Consider the following 14,849-nt stretch of genomic DNA (forward strand, 5'->3'; position numbering starts at 1 on the left):
GCTAATACATGAACAAAATAGCTATTAAGAAATGATTTCTTAGTACTATACATATCTACCAGTAATCTAAGTAGGTGCAGGTGAACAAGCTCTAGCTCATAAAGTGACTCAAATTGTTTGTATTATATAGCCACCTTATAAATTACTCCCCCCCCCCATTTCCAATAATCCCCCTGGAGAGAGAAAGAAATGCTCAGAAACTCCTTGTTAAATGCAGATGGCAAAAAGTACTCCCAGCCATAGCTGCCATCTGGGAATTGAGGAGCAGCTGTAGATTTAGGCATACACCAAGGTTGCAAACCTTCATGGCAAAAGGGTAAGTATATTCCATTCGGTAATAAGGGAGGCCAAACTCACCCACCAAAAGCCCTAAACATTTCTTTCATCTACTTGCATTACCTCTATCTGTATAGACTGAGACCAGACCAGTTTGTCTTTGCTCATATTCCTTGTCTGGCCAGTCACCAGAAAAATTCAGAAATGGTAGCAGTAGAATTAAATGAAATTCAGGCACAGGCAGTGTCCTCACTAGGGAACTTCTGTGTTTATGGCAACTTCTATGATTTGGCGTCAAATTTTGCTTTTGCATTCATGTTCATCGGTTTACTCAACCAACAAAAAGCACTGAAAATGTTTGTGGCTATTCACACTAGAAACGTTTATAACAGTTTATCAACAAAGACCCCCAGATGGCTATCCCATCGTGCACTGTCTGCACAGTTCTTGAAAATTCTTGGAACAAGGTCTGATGCATGATCATAATCCCCCTAAAAGTCTCCCCTGTCTTAAAAAGCTTTCACTCAACCCCCAAACTTTAAATATCATTCCATCTTTTTGCTTTTTCTTCTTTAAGCACCTGTGGCTTCAGTTCTTATCATTTTAGTCAAACTCCTATTGGGGAATCTCCTCTAGGTCAATTCCATTGTGCTCTTTTTAGTTTTCACTCTTTTTCACCTCTTCAAAACAACTAACCATCTGGTTTCCCTGTGATACTCCATAAGCTCAGTTTCCTCTGAAATAATGTGTTACTCTTAATGTCTTTCTCCCCCTCTTCTTTCCCTGTACCCATTAACTATAAAACATCCCACAAGGCCCAGTCCTGGATCCTTTTTTTCTGCTTTTCCCCTTAAAAGCTGCCATTTAAACATATTATTCCAACCACTACTATGTATGTGGCTACATCTCATTAGGAACTAATATGTGACATGTCAAAAACAACTTCAACATCATCACCTCTCTGGTCACTTCTTCCCAATTTCCCATTACTGACAATGAAGCCATTAATTCTCATTTCCTCAGGTTCCTTTATAAAAAGGATGCTTCTGAGTATGAAGCAAAGAGAAAAGTATCAGAGCTAGGACTCAAATACGAATGTTCTAATTCCAAGTCTCTTCTCTTTTTATTATACCACAATGCACTTGACACTGAAGTGTAACATGGAGAACATGGAGCTGAGAATTCTACAAGAATGATGAAGGAAAGGCTATGGAATTTGTAAATAAGGAGGTGACCAGTGGGTAAGCAGAGGTTCAGGGAATAATAAGGGATAATGTAAACAGAGGTGGAAGTTGTAGGACCCTTGTTTGAGAAGTTTTGTGGAGAAAAGGTAGCTAGAGGTGGAGTTGGTAGGAATTCTTTACTCAAGATGGGGCAACCTCTGTAATCTGAAGGCAAAGGGAAAAGAGTCAGAGAACTGAGAAAGAAGGTGGTAGAGAAACAGGAAGAGGGGAGCCCAAAGACACAGGTAATGCCTTTAAAGTGGAGGAAGAGGGACATCTGTTCCTTTGAGACTAGAGGGAAAGCAAATACAGTATTACGGTCCAATACAGGCCATGCTTTTTCCTATGATTTTTCCCCCCACTTGTATAAAACTGAAGTGTATCCTATAATTGCACTTTTAGTACCACAAATAGTACTTAAGCTTTCCTGGTTTCCCCAGAAGTAACAGAAGCAGTATCAGTGTTTTCCCTCTGGCCCACACACCTGCTGGAGAAACCTGTGCTGAATGTTCCTACTGTTGCAAAACGAGAGAGACTAAACGGATGGCTTTAGCAAGAATCTTCCTAAAGTCATGTTTTAATGATGTCATTCCTGTGATGTGAAACTAGAGCAACTCCTAAAACCTTTTCACAGTGAGTTTAAACTCCTTACAATGTACTTCATAACTCATGAATCAACTGGCCTGCACGTCTCTCTAGATCTAAATATCTCATCTACTTAAAGAGTCAGAATCAATAAACATTTATTAAGCACCTACGAAGTTCCAGACATTGTGCTAAGTGCTAGGGATAAAAAGAAAGGCATAAGATAGTCCCTACTCTCAAAAAGCTCACAAGCTAATGGGGGAAGGAAAACAAAAAAATAGCTTAAAAGCTGGGGAGGAGGGGAAGGAGAAATCAGCTTGGGAGTATGATGAAGTCATGCAGCTGGGAAGGGAAATGATGTGAGGAGGTATGAGTTTTGAGTTGATTTCATCTTGGAAAACTATGAGTTTCTGGGGGGCGGCTAGATAGCACAGTGGATAAAGCACTGGCCCTGGATTCAGGAGTACCTGAGTTCAAATCCGGCCGTGGACACTTGACACTTACTAGCTGTGTGACCCTGGGCAAGTCACTTAACCCCCATTGCCCCACCAAAAAAAACCCCAAAAAACTATGAGTTTCTGCAGATGATGAAGACCAGAAAGGTAGGTGGGTGGGAAATGATGAGTGAGAATTCTCTAGGTGCCATCCTTAAATAAGGAAGATCAGGGACAAGCTCCCAGATGTCTTCTTTCCATACTCTCTAACCAGAGGGAAAGAGGGCAGGTGGTGCTGAGGACAAATGAGTTTCAGAGTTAATTTCATCCTGCAGAATGCTAAATTTTGGAGATGATGAAGTCCAGGAAAACAGCTGGGTGGAAAATGATACTTCTATGTCACAGACCCTTTGGCAGTCTGGTGAGACTATGAACCCCTTTCTAAGAAAATGTTTGTAATTTATTTCAAAACAAAATATTGAAAATAAATATTTGTATTTTATATTATCTATTGTAAATGCATGAAATAAAAAATAGGATTACAAAGGAAACCAACTAATTGAAATATAGTTATCAAAAGAACAAAAATTCTGCATACATGTTCCCCCTAAGAGTCTGGGGACCCCACGCTAAGAATGCCTAGTCTAGATTCCAGCTTCTTAAACTGGAGGTTTGTGACCCCACATGGGGTCAAATAACCGAATGTGGGGGTTGTGAAAAATTTGGCAACAGTATACCTATGTACACAGGGTCGCCTAAAAGGAGTGGGAAAAAGTTTAAGAAGCCCTGGTCTAGATTAATTTTTTGTTTAGAAATTATCTACTTCAGCCAAACTTACTCTTACGACAACAGTTATCAATGCCACATTGACAAAGTACCTTTAAAGCACCATCCTCACAATAACAAGTTATTATTCACTTTTCACAGACAAGGAAACTGATGCACAGAGGTGGGAAAACGCAGTCCTCCTGACATCATATTTCTGCTACACCAAGCAAACTTCTTACATCCTTCCTCTTGAAGAAAAAGATATTTTATTTTATGCCTTTGTGTATCTTTCTTCCCTCATAATCTTAGTACCATTTTTTAAGAATAGTTGGAAATAACATGGTAAATCAGGTTAGTGTAGAAAGCCAATATGAGCCCACTATCAAAATTTATCCTAGTATTTCTACTACATGAATGGATTTCTTCCCTTAAATTCTAGGGGTAATTTTGGCTTCATGTTATCTATTCTTTGAATAAAATACACTACAGTGACCTTTTGATAAATTACTTAAAATAACTTCAACTATCAGCATTGAGTATTTTTAATGATGCTTTTCGTTTCTTACTATTACATGAGTCATTCTTTGTAACAAAGATTAAAAAGAAAAAAAAGTAGTTCTATAAAATTAACGAAATATACTGACTCAGTTTTAGATTTTAACTTACTATTTTACAATTTATATACCTCACTTCCCTCCCCTCCATGCTTTGCCTAGTTTCACAATCAGGCCTGAAATGGCATGTGGGTCCTGAATATAAACTTCTCCTTGAATATAAAATATAACACTAAAATGAGATCACTTTTTAAAAATGGAAATATGGTATAGTTGAATTAGATATCTATCAAGAGACCAGATCTAATTCATAATTATCTGTTTTGCTTAAGAGGGCAGAGTTAGAGAATAATTTGAAGAACAATTAACTTCAATTAACTTCTTGAGTAAGGTTCTGTGAAGAAATCACTCTTATATTGACATCTTAAAATGGTTCCATTCTAGCTATCTGGGATCAACCTATCCAAGTTTGGAGAGGCTGATCACTAGGCAACTGGCTCAAAGTGATAGAAATTTTTGCCAACAGAAATTCATCAAGACTATTTATTCAATTGTAGAAGGATGGTAATTGACATCAAAGGAGGGCAATACCTTCACTGATAAAAAATCATGGGTTTGGTTAAGTACTTAAAATGTAGCTTAAAAAGTTAAGTTCTAAGATTTTAACATCATCAAACTCATTTAAGCCATATTTCAGGTAATTTTTCTTGTAAAGCTGTGGCAAGGGGGGGGGGGGGACGACGGACTGCATATCAGCTGATAACAATCAGCACGATGCTGATGCATCTGAAGAAACCTAAGGAAGTACCTTCAAACAGGAAGGGGGAAAGAAAGAAAACAGGTTAAGTTTTAGAAACTGGTAGTTGGAAAACTACTGACAAAAAAAGAAAGAAAAGAAAAGAAAAGAAAAGAAAAGAAAAGAAAAGAAAAGAAAAGAAAAGAAAAGAAAAGAAAAGAAAAGAAAAGAAAAGAAAAGAAAAGAAAAGAAAAGAAAAGAAAAGAAAAAGAAAAGAAAAGAAAAGAAAGGGAAAGAAGAAAGAAAGAAAGAAAGAAAGAAAGAAAGAAGAAAGAAAGAAAGAAAGAAAGAAAGAAAGAAAGAAAGAAAGAAAGAAAGAAAGAAAGAAAGAAAGAAAGAAGAGAGAAAGACCATTAGTATTTTTTTACCTACATCATGATAGCGATTGTCTATTTAAAAAACTTTAACCACCGGGGAAGACTGAAGATAGAAAACAAGCTAAGATGATGATCTAAAGGCTTGTCTTTTTATTAAGTTGTAAGTAATCAAATTTCTCCTCTTAGAGAAATTAAAATATTGGGGAAAAGAGCTACCCACAAGAGCTCTTGATACCAAGCCAAAGCTTAATTGTTACCAATATACTGAAGAGATGATTTGCCCTTTAAGGGTGATTTAGGGATTCTATTCTTCCATTAAAGGGAAGGTTAGAAATATATTAAAAACTGTGAAGTCCATGAGAATTTTATTTAATCTTTGTATATACTCTTCATACCATGCATATAAATATTTGTTTAGTATCTTTAATGAAAAAAGTATCAGATTAGTAGATGTATTTTTTTTTTGTTTTTGGTTAGGCAATTGGGGTTAAGTGACTTGCCCAGGGTCACACAGCTAGTAAGTGTCAAGCATCTGACGCCGGATTTGAACTCAGGTACTCCTGATTCCAGGGCCGGTGCTCTATCCACTGCACCACCTAGCTGCCCCAGTAGATGTATTTTTAAAAACCTTATGCTGTATATTTTATAAAGTTTGGTTAATTCTAACTAATATTTGTGCTTAGCAGTTCTAATGATGTTTTATGATAGAAAAAGGCTAAGTGAAAAACTCAGATGCTCAGTTACATCATACTTAGTAAATACTAACACAAGTATGAGGTAGGTGCTCTGGGGAACACAATCCCTGCTTTCAGAGACATTAATATCTTTTGGAGAAAGAAGACCAGGACGGTGAAAGTAACGACAACTACTGTGTACCATAAAAGGGTCAGCAGAAGGAACTGGTGATGAGAAGACAAGAGCACTCTCTTCTAATAGTCAAGGGGATACCACTTGGAAGTGGGATTAGCCTTGTTCTACTTGACATTAGAGGGCAGAAATAGGAAAAATACAGGAAAGGAATAAAAGAAAAGATGTAGCCTGATGTAAGGAAAACCTTCCTTAACAATTAGAAATCAAAAAACATGTCAAGATGCTTCCAAATAGAAAGGTTTCCAGTCACAGAAATGCTTCCAAAAGAAGCTATGAGGCTTCCTGTTGAGAATGTTCTGGAAGAGATTCTCATTCAGGTAAAGCTGGACTACATAATATCTGAAGTCCCTTCCAACCCTGAAATTCTGAGAAAACCTAATTGGGGGGACAAGCCATATACACAAATGGTAACATAACATGGCACACAAGTGACCAAATCCTTGGGAAGCTATCCATTCTTACCATGAGATCAGAGCTTAGAAACCACACTAGACACTACTCTAACCCTGATTACCTGTCATGTAGCTTGCTGTAATAGACTGCTTCCAGTCTCTTTTTCCCCAAATCCAATCTCCAAGACTACTGTCACAATCTTGTTCAAAAGCCCTCTGTGGTTCCCTCTTGGTTCTAAGACTTGTGACATGTAAAATTAAATGTGTGGTCGCCTTATTCCTGTCCCAAGTGTAGGGAAAGCTAGCTAAAGTTTACTTATAAATTAGAAGCTTTAGCACCAGTTTTTGGGCATTAAGCATTTATGAGAAAGAAAAAAAAAAAAGAACACTTGGGTCAGAAAGTTAAGAAAAGGCCTATCTAGCCTAGCGTTCCAGCCTCGTCTGGTTCTTCCTCAATTTCTCCACCACCAGCTTGGTCAAGAGACAAACTGGGCGTGGAAGTTTCCTCTTCATCCCAATGAGAGGTGGTCCTTCCACAATGCTTCAAACTAATTGGCTAGCATCACCCAAAACCATTGGTTCACTGGACTTGAGAGTGGTCATGTGTTGAGGTCAGAGTCCACAGTCTCTGAGAACATAGGCTCCTGAGGGCCAGGTAGGTGTGGCTTCAATTGAATTAACTTTAAGTAAGTTAATCAGCGAAGTCAGTCAATCCAATCAGTACAGATCAATCCCCTTAAGCTGGGGCCTTTGGGCATTGGCAAAGCCCATTATTTTCTTATAGACTCAAGTACAATATGGCTCTCATTTACCTTTTCAAAATTATTTCATGCTGCTCCTCTTGAAACAGGAACTCTTTCAAACAAACTGGACTGTTACCTGTTTTCTGAACTTAATACCTGCCTTCATGCTTTCTGGAAGCACAAGCCATCCCACATGCCTCTAATCCACTCATTACAAATCTCTGACTCTTAGAATGTGTCTTCCTTTAAAGCTCAGTTGACATTCCATATTGTGTGAAGCCTTCATTCTTTGACTTCAGTTCATTAGGGTTCTTTTAACCTCGTCAACTTACAAAGTAGTGGGTTTATTTATGTATATGTTCTATCCCTCATAGTACCAGGTAAACGCTGGAGAGCAGAAGATCTTTTTTGTCTTTATGTCTTCAACATAAACCACGGGGCCTTCAAAAATAGCATGTGCTTCATGTTGGTGGAGTGAAATTGTCTTGTTTTTATAGTAAAATATCTTAGAAGGTATTTATTTTAATAAGTTCAATTTTATTTAAAGTGAGGAAAACCTTTAATTCCTACATATTAAAACTCACTGATTATTGAGTATTAAGTGGTAGCATAAATGTCATTTAAGCAGAAATTCTTAGAGGTAGTCATGTGTTCTAAACCAATACTTCTGGGTCCTGAATGTGGTCAAGTAGAAAGAATGACGAATTAAAAGTCAGAGGACTTGGGGTCAAATGACAGTTTTAATATTTACCATCTGTGGCAACCTTGGGCAAGCCACATAATCGTTCTGGGTCTCAGTTTCCTAATATGAAAAATGAGGAGGTTGGACTAGATGACCTCTGAAGTCCTATCTAGCAATCTATTCTGCTGGCACTCAAATAAGCTAATATTTTCACGCGAAAATACAAACTGTCTTTAAATCACAAAATGTATAGAATTCCAAGGTTAAAAAAATGGACAAAATAGGAGGCAGGGAAATATTTCCTACTCATGGATCATCATGCTCTCCACCTTTGTTCCTCTACCACCCACAGAAGCAATGCTCTTTTGCAGTTCATTTTTCCACCTGCACACTCATTTACAAATTTTGCAATCAAAATACTAAAATAAGACACAAAAATAGCAGATGCATCCTGGCATGAATAAATTAGGTGAGTTAGAATAGCAGGAATGTGGGTGTTTCAGTTCAAGAATTAAGGAGATAACCAAATGAATAAAAGTGAAAATCAGGATTTTCAAAATTGTTCTTTCTTTGCTGAATTCAGTGTTGAAATTGATTACTTAATACCTACTTACTCAAACGTTCTAATTTCCACGTACTATGGTTAAGAGAGCAGATATAATCATATGACTTAAAAACTCAATATCATTAGGTATAATGCCAATCAATCAGCATTTATCAATTGTCTATTCTGTACCAGGCACTGGGAATATAAAGACAAAAAAGAAATAGTTCCTGCCTTCAAGCAGTTTATATTTTATCAGAAGAGATAACATGCTCAAATATAAGTATACACAAAATACACAGAAAACAAACCAAAAAAAGTACTGGGGTAGGGGTGGAGAGGGGATCTGTAGCAGGTGAGGGCATCAAGAAAAGGAACAGCAGCTGGTGGGATCAGGAAAGGCCTCAGGAACACATAAACTGGGATTTTAAGAGGCAGAGATGAAGGAGTGCGTTCTAGGCATGTGGTATATATAGCCTGTGCAAAGACATGGAGAAGGGATGTAAAATGTTTTGATAAACAGCAAGAAAAAAAGCCCTGACTTGGCAGTGGGATCTGTTTCTGTATTTCAAACACTCTTTTAAAAAGAAAATGACATTCTCCCTCAATCACGAAGAAAAGTTAAAAGTCCCAATCCGGGCATGGTAAGAAGCCCACTATGACCACAACAATGCAAATGAAAACAAAACTGAAAAACTTTATAACACCCATCAACACAATATCCAATTTTTACTTTATGGGAGAAGCTCCTTCTTTCTTGGTAGGGAAGGGGTTGACTCAAGTGAGGCAGATGCTATCAGTCATCATACTGCTTTATAACCTAATGTATGATAATTAAAAAAAAAACTCTTCAAGAAAAAAGTAAGCTAATAATACAAAATATACTAAATATTTTGTTTCCTTTCCCATAATCTCCACAGCATCAAACTACTAAACCAGAAAAATTAAGCATCCCAACCCTAGCACTACTTGCCCTTCAAAACCAAGCTAACTCTGTTGGCAGTAAGTTTCCAATGCCCTGTCAATTTTAGTTTAAGAACTGAATCTTTGAATTTCCACAAAGGGCAATATATTTGCTGTAATATTTAGATGAATTTTACATACACTGAATCCTGGTTCTTGGTTTTTTTGTTGTTTTTTGGGGAGGGCAATGAGGGTTAAGTGACTTGCCCAGGGTCATACAGCTAGTAAGTGTCAAGTGTCTGAGGCCAGATTTGAGCTCAGGTCCTCCTGAATCCAGGGCCAGTGCTTTATCTACTGCACCACCTAGGTGCCCCTGGTTCATATTACTTCAACATCATATCCTCAATATAGAGCAGAGCATATCAAACCTTACACTATTATATTTTTAAATCATCATATAAAGTCTGTTCCTAATATTTCAGATATTTTTCTAACATAAAAACATGTTTTTATATAATAAAGATCTTAAAAAGAGAAGCAAAGAAGATTTCATAAAATGACACATTTCAGCTGACTGAAAAGTTTGTATAGCCAAATAATACCTATTAGAATAGTTTCATCATGATTTGCTTATTACACTTTTCAAAAGAGCACTGTTACTTCATTGGCTTTAAAAAGCTATAAATGAGTATCAAGAAAGAAGTTTATGTAAAAAACTTACATGTCAGTGTATTAGTTGTTGCTTCATTCATATCTTTGAAAGTAATATATATATATATATTTTGGGGAGGGGGCGGCAATGGGGGTTAAGTGATTTGCCCAGGGTCACACAGCTAGTAAGTGTCAAGTGTCTGAGGCCGGATTTGAACTCAGGTACTCCTGAATCCAGGGCCGGTGCTTTATCCACTGCGTCACCCAGCTGCCCCCGAAAGTAATATAATTTTAGAGAAAAACTTCTAATTTAAAGTTACTTAACTAGTACACAGCAGAAAAGGCAATTTTATTTCAAAAATATAAATTATTAGAAACAATTACCTTATTGTAATTCTTAGCTAATTCCAACATCTCCTTTACTACAGATTCATTGAGTTTACAATGTTCACTGTAGTCTTGAAGTGTCAAACCTTCCATCCAACTCTTCTTATGCAAATTTAGCAACATCTGAAAAAGAGTCATGTCATAATTACCTGCAACAACAACTTCATGAATGAATTAAAAATTAAACAGAACAAGCTTAATACATGTACAAATAGGCCTGTTTCTAGGATTACATTTACTAAATGTTCTCATTCGTAACTAAGAAAGTTAGATGAACTGGCCCCTGAGATTTCTTCCGGCTTTAGAGCTACCGTCTCATAAATGTACATATTCCTTGCAAAAATACCTTATTTGTGCAATGAGATTAGACTATATTATACAATCTCATTTCCAAATGCAAAAATAAGGAGTTGTAATCATGGATGGCGCAGCAGGAAAAGCTCAACCAAATTTCAGCTATTTCTCAAAGACCCCTAAAATTCATAAGTTTTGGAGACTATTTGGCATAAAATTTTCACCCTTCTAACACAAACATAAGGATTGGGACTGGGTCTGTAGTTTCAGTGATGTAGGGAACTCCCAGATGAGGAAATACAGGCCAACTCATTTTCTCTGCAAACTGAAGAGGGCTGTTTAGAATCTCTTGTTAATGTTCATGTAACTAAAGTTGGTACCATCAGTAGCTACATATGCAGTGAAACTCTCCTTGAATGAACTGGCTGTAGTTAGGATATTGGCTTTGCCTTTCTTCTCTAGTCCTTCAAAGATACTGTCCAGACAGCCCTTGGTGGACTGGTTAAACCCTGACAACTTCCCCAGAGCAAGAGGTGAGAGGTGGATTCTCTACCACTTAAGAAGCTTTTAAAAAAAGAATAGTACTAATTACTACTTAGAGTTAGAGGGTTATGTTTGGGGTCTAGTGGGTATGGTTGAGTAAGAGTGAAAACATGCCTGTGCTGTGTGGTTAAGATAATAAACAACATTAATTTTTTAAAAATTATTTTTTAATCCAAAGATTGTGATATAAGATATCCCCAAACTGGATGGAATTTGAAAGTCACTTAGTTATTTGCATATTTCCAAAAGGCTAAATGCTAACCAACCAACATGGAGAAAAAAAATTCATACTTTTGGATGAATTTTTCATCTTTTATTTGAATGTTCAGCTATCCCACATTTCTTATGTACACAAATGTATATAGACTATATGAAAAAGTGCCCTCAAACACAAAATATTTATCTCTACATTATCACCTTTATAAAAAAAATTAGTAAAATAAGAAATTGAGTTTCTGTGGCCCTAATTCATGTAAGTTTGAGAGATAGGGTTGTCACTCTTCCTAGGCACTTTTGGAGGTGATAAATGTATACTAAAAGCTCGTTTACCAAAATAAAAATATGGATGGATGTGCAGATGAATATTTTTATAGCTTTCATCGATGCATTGTTTTTAGTATAAAAAAGTAATAATACTGGATACTGACTAGAATTCAAACAATAATATTAAACAAGAGACAAAATTTCACATTTAATTGAGGCTAGGTAGGAAAAAAGTTGCCTTCAAAATATTTGAAAATTAATAAAGCAAAATTCTAATCTAACCAAGATGTTAAGATATTTTTAAGAAGACATTTAGAAATTTGGAGAATGGTAAATTCTGAATATGAGGGCTATTAACATACTCATTTTCTCTTTTTCTCCCCTTTCCCTCCCTTTCCCCTCTCTCACTGAGCCTAGGTCCTTTATCTTGCATCAGCATGGGAGTTCTGACCTGCTTAATTTCTGACTTGGGTAAAGCTGCCCCTGCTTCAGCAGCATGGCTACCCCTTACCCTTAGGGTTCACCAAAGTGACAACACTTAGAATGGACACCTGACTGGTTTAACCCACTGCAGCTCAGGACACCTAAGCTTAAATGATCCACCAGTCTCAGCTTCCCCAGGAACAGAGATTACAGATGTGTGGCATCATTTGTGGTTCAATAATTTTCAAATTTATTTTTTATTCTTTACTTAAGATTACTATGGCACACTTGAAAACAGGTTTAAAAAAAAAAATCACAATCCATTCAATGTATTTTCCCCAAACTTTGAGGAAATTAAATTCAACGTTAGTTAATAATTTAGCTACAAATTATAGTAAGAGAAGCTTGAAAAATTATACAACTTTACAGGGTAATAAAAATTTAATCAGAAAATCACAAAGCTGAGAAAAGGAAAGATTTTATAATCTGTCAAAATAAACATTACATTGGAATTATTTTTTATTAGCCACCTCTTTCCTGCTTTAGCATCCAGTGATTAGTCTTAATTAAACATGCTTTATGGAGGAGAATATGTAACCTATTCCAAAGGAGTCTTTCATTTATTGTGTTCTATAATGCAACAGGAACATGACACAGAAGAAAATACTGGAGATAACTGAAGAAAGATGACAAATTAAAATTCAAATCACAATGCTACAACATGGCATAAGAGTTGAAACCATTTTTCCCCCTCTCTCTAAAACAAAAATGAAAACTTACCTTCTGTTCTAGCTCATTCTTTCTATAGTTGATAGTAATGGAGTAATAATGTCTGTTCAGTCCATGAATTAATGCCTGCAAAAATCAAATGATTAGAAAAGAGGTGGGCAAGTGAAACTTTTAAACTTATAATTAAAGAAGCACAAATTGAAGTATTAAACAGCTTGGCATCTACTGTTGTTCTATAGCACTGTGTAGGTGTGAGCTATTACATTTACTGTCCATTGTAAAGGGTGTGTTTTTCTGATTAAGAGAATTCGTTCTAGCAACAAACTTATAAAATTAAAAGAGGTTAACTCCCTTGGTTGCTATGAGCTTAAAGCATGCTATAGAATAGCTCAGACTCCCCTGAGCTGCCAGCTGACTGGCTCAAGGATAATCATAGAAACAAAAATTTCTAGATCTGCTGCTGTACAGTTCAGCCAGTTCTCTGACTTGGCTACTATCAAAAGAGAAAAGCAAAAAGCCAAACATCTGATTCCTTCATTATACCTTCATGCCTTTCTACTTCCTGGAATGCACTCCCTCCTTACTGCCACCTCTTGGAATACCAAATTTCCTTCAAGGTCCATCATAAGCATCATCTATTACATGAAGCCTTTCCCTAGAAGTGTCTTGAATCCATTTTGTGTATACCTATACACAGGGAATCCGAATCCTTCACTAAGATGTTTGGGATACCCCATACATAAATGCTGCCTCACTTAGCTAGATAGTAAGGTTCCTGATAGCAGGGAACACCTGTGTATCCCCATTCCCTAACATAGTGCTTAGCACACAGTAGTCACTTAATAAACATTTGTTGATAGAGTATATTTCCACCCACATTCTGGATTGGGGCTTAGCTCTGATGGATTCAAACAGTCCTAGCTACATACAGCTTAGAAATAGAAACTTGAGGATGATGTTGCATAGTTTTTCAGTTACAGATTTCATCCACCACTGGTTTTTAATCTTCCCAAGCAATAGCTACAGTGTATAATTAAACCCATTTAAAATTTTCTGAATTGTATATAAGACAATGTGTTCTTTTGATACTCAGCTACTATCTAAAAGAATTTCTGCAACTAATTTGTTTTTAAGTTAAAAGGAACCATTTTCCTATGCATAGGTGTGTAGAAGATTAAATTATAAAAGTTCCTGTTCAGTGATGGTCAGGAATATATTGACTATATTTCATGCCAAGGAAAGCCAGTCCCACAAAGACCCAAGAATTGACACTAATTTCAAGTACTTGCTGTAACCAGTATAAAGTACCACTAGACGTTTGGAGAAGGATTACATTGACAATATATATGTATATAGCTTGTTCTGAGGTAAATGTATTTCAATTTAAACTAAACTAGGTTGGAGGTGGGAAGGAGAAAATGGGAACACAGTATAAGACTGGTAAGTACAGTCTAGAAGAACATAAAATACACTTGTTGGATTGAATTAATTTTCAAATAAGGAAAAAATGCTGAATATATGAAAATTAAGAGGAAAAAAGCCACAGAAGCAAATAAATATCAACATGGCTTCCTAAAGAATAAATTCAAATTCAATCTACTTCACATGTGATGAAATCACAAACACTTGCTGCCACTTGGTGGGGACGTACTCTAAATGCAGACAGTTTTTTCTGGAGTTTGAATCTGCAAACCTAATTATGTAATAGGAAAAGAGCAAAGATCATAGTAAAAAAAAAAGTTATACATATGATATTTTTCTTGACAATCAAATATAGGTGAGGTTTTATGTTCTGCTTCACAAACTTTAAGGGTCTATTAAAATACAGGTAGTCAGTCCCTAGCCTACAGGTGTATTCCAAATTCAACTATTATGCCAGCTATGTAGAATTCAGAAAATGTTTTGTCATTGAAATCATCAAGGGTGGTTATAGACATTGGGCTACATAAGTTCTTTTTTTTTTTTTTTTTGGTGAGGCAATTGGGTTTAAGTGACTTGCTTAGGGTCACACAGCTAGTAAATATTAAGTGTCTGAGGCCACATTTGAACTCAAGTCCTCCTGAATCCAGGGCCGGTGCTCTATTCACTGCTCCACCTAGCTGCCCCTTACATAAGTTCATTTAACCTACAAGATGTCTGAATTATGGAACAAATAATATTCTAACTTCCTTTAACAGGATTCTTTTGGAAAAATTGTTTTGAGTTCCAATTCAGTGATTACTTGTTCTACTGTCATCTTGAATTCCTTGCTT

The 14,849-nt window shown here is 36.3% G+C and overlaps 1 protein-coding gene across 2 annotated transcripts in view; it reads right to left on the bottom strand.

The window, feature by feature from the left end:
* The window catches only part of PSMD14 (proteasome 26S subunit, non-ATPase 14), a 106,744-nt gene that overhangs the window by 4,896 nt on the left and 86,999 nt on the right, over nucleotides 1-14,849 (bottom strand). For both annotated transcript variants that reach the window (XM_043995849.1, XM_043995850.1), the window contains 2 exons: nucleotides 12,649-12,723; nucleotides 10,123-10,248 (listed from right to left, as the gene is read on the bottom strand). In XM_043995849.1, the coding sequence (XP_043851784.1) occupies nucleotides 10,123-10,248; nucleotides 12,649-12,723 (201 nt within the window). The remainder of the gene's footprint in view (nucleotides 1-10,122; nucleotides 10,249-12,648; nucleotides 12,724-14,849) is intronic.

Source organism: Dromiciops gliroides, chromosome 3 (genome assembly GCF_019393635.1).
Source record: "Dromiciops gliroides isolate mDroGli1 chromosome 3, mDroGli1.pri, whole genome shotgun sequence".
NCBI lineage: Eukaryota > Metazoa > Chordata > Mammalia > Microbiotheria > Microbiotheriidae > Dromiciops > Dromiciops gliroides.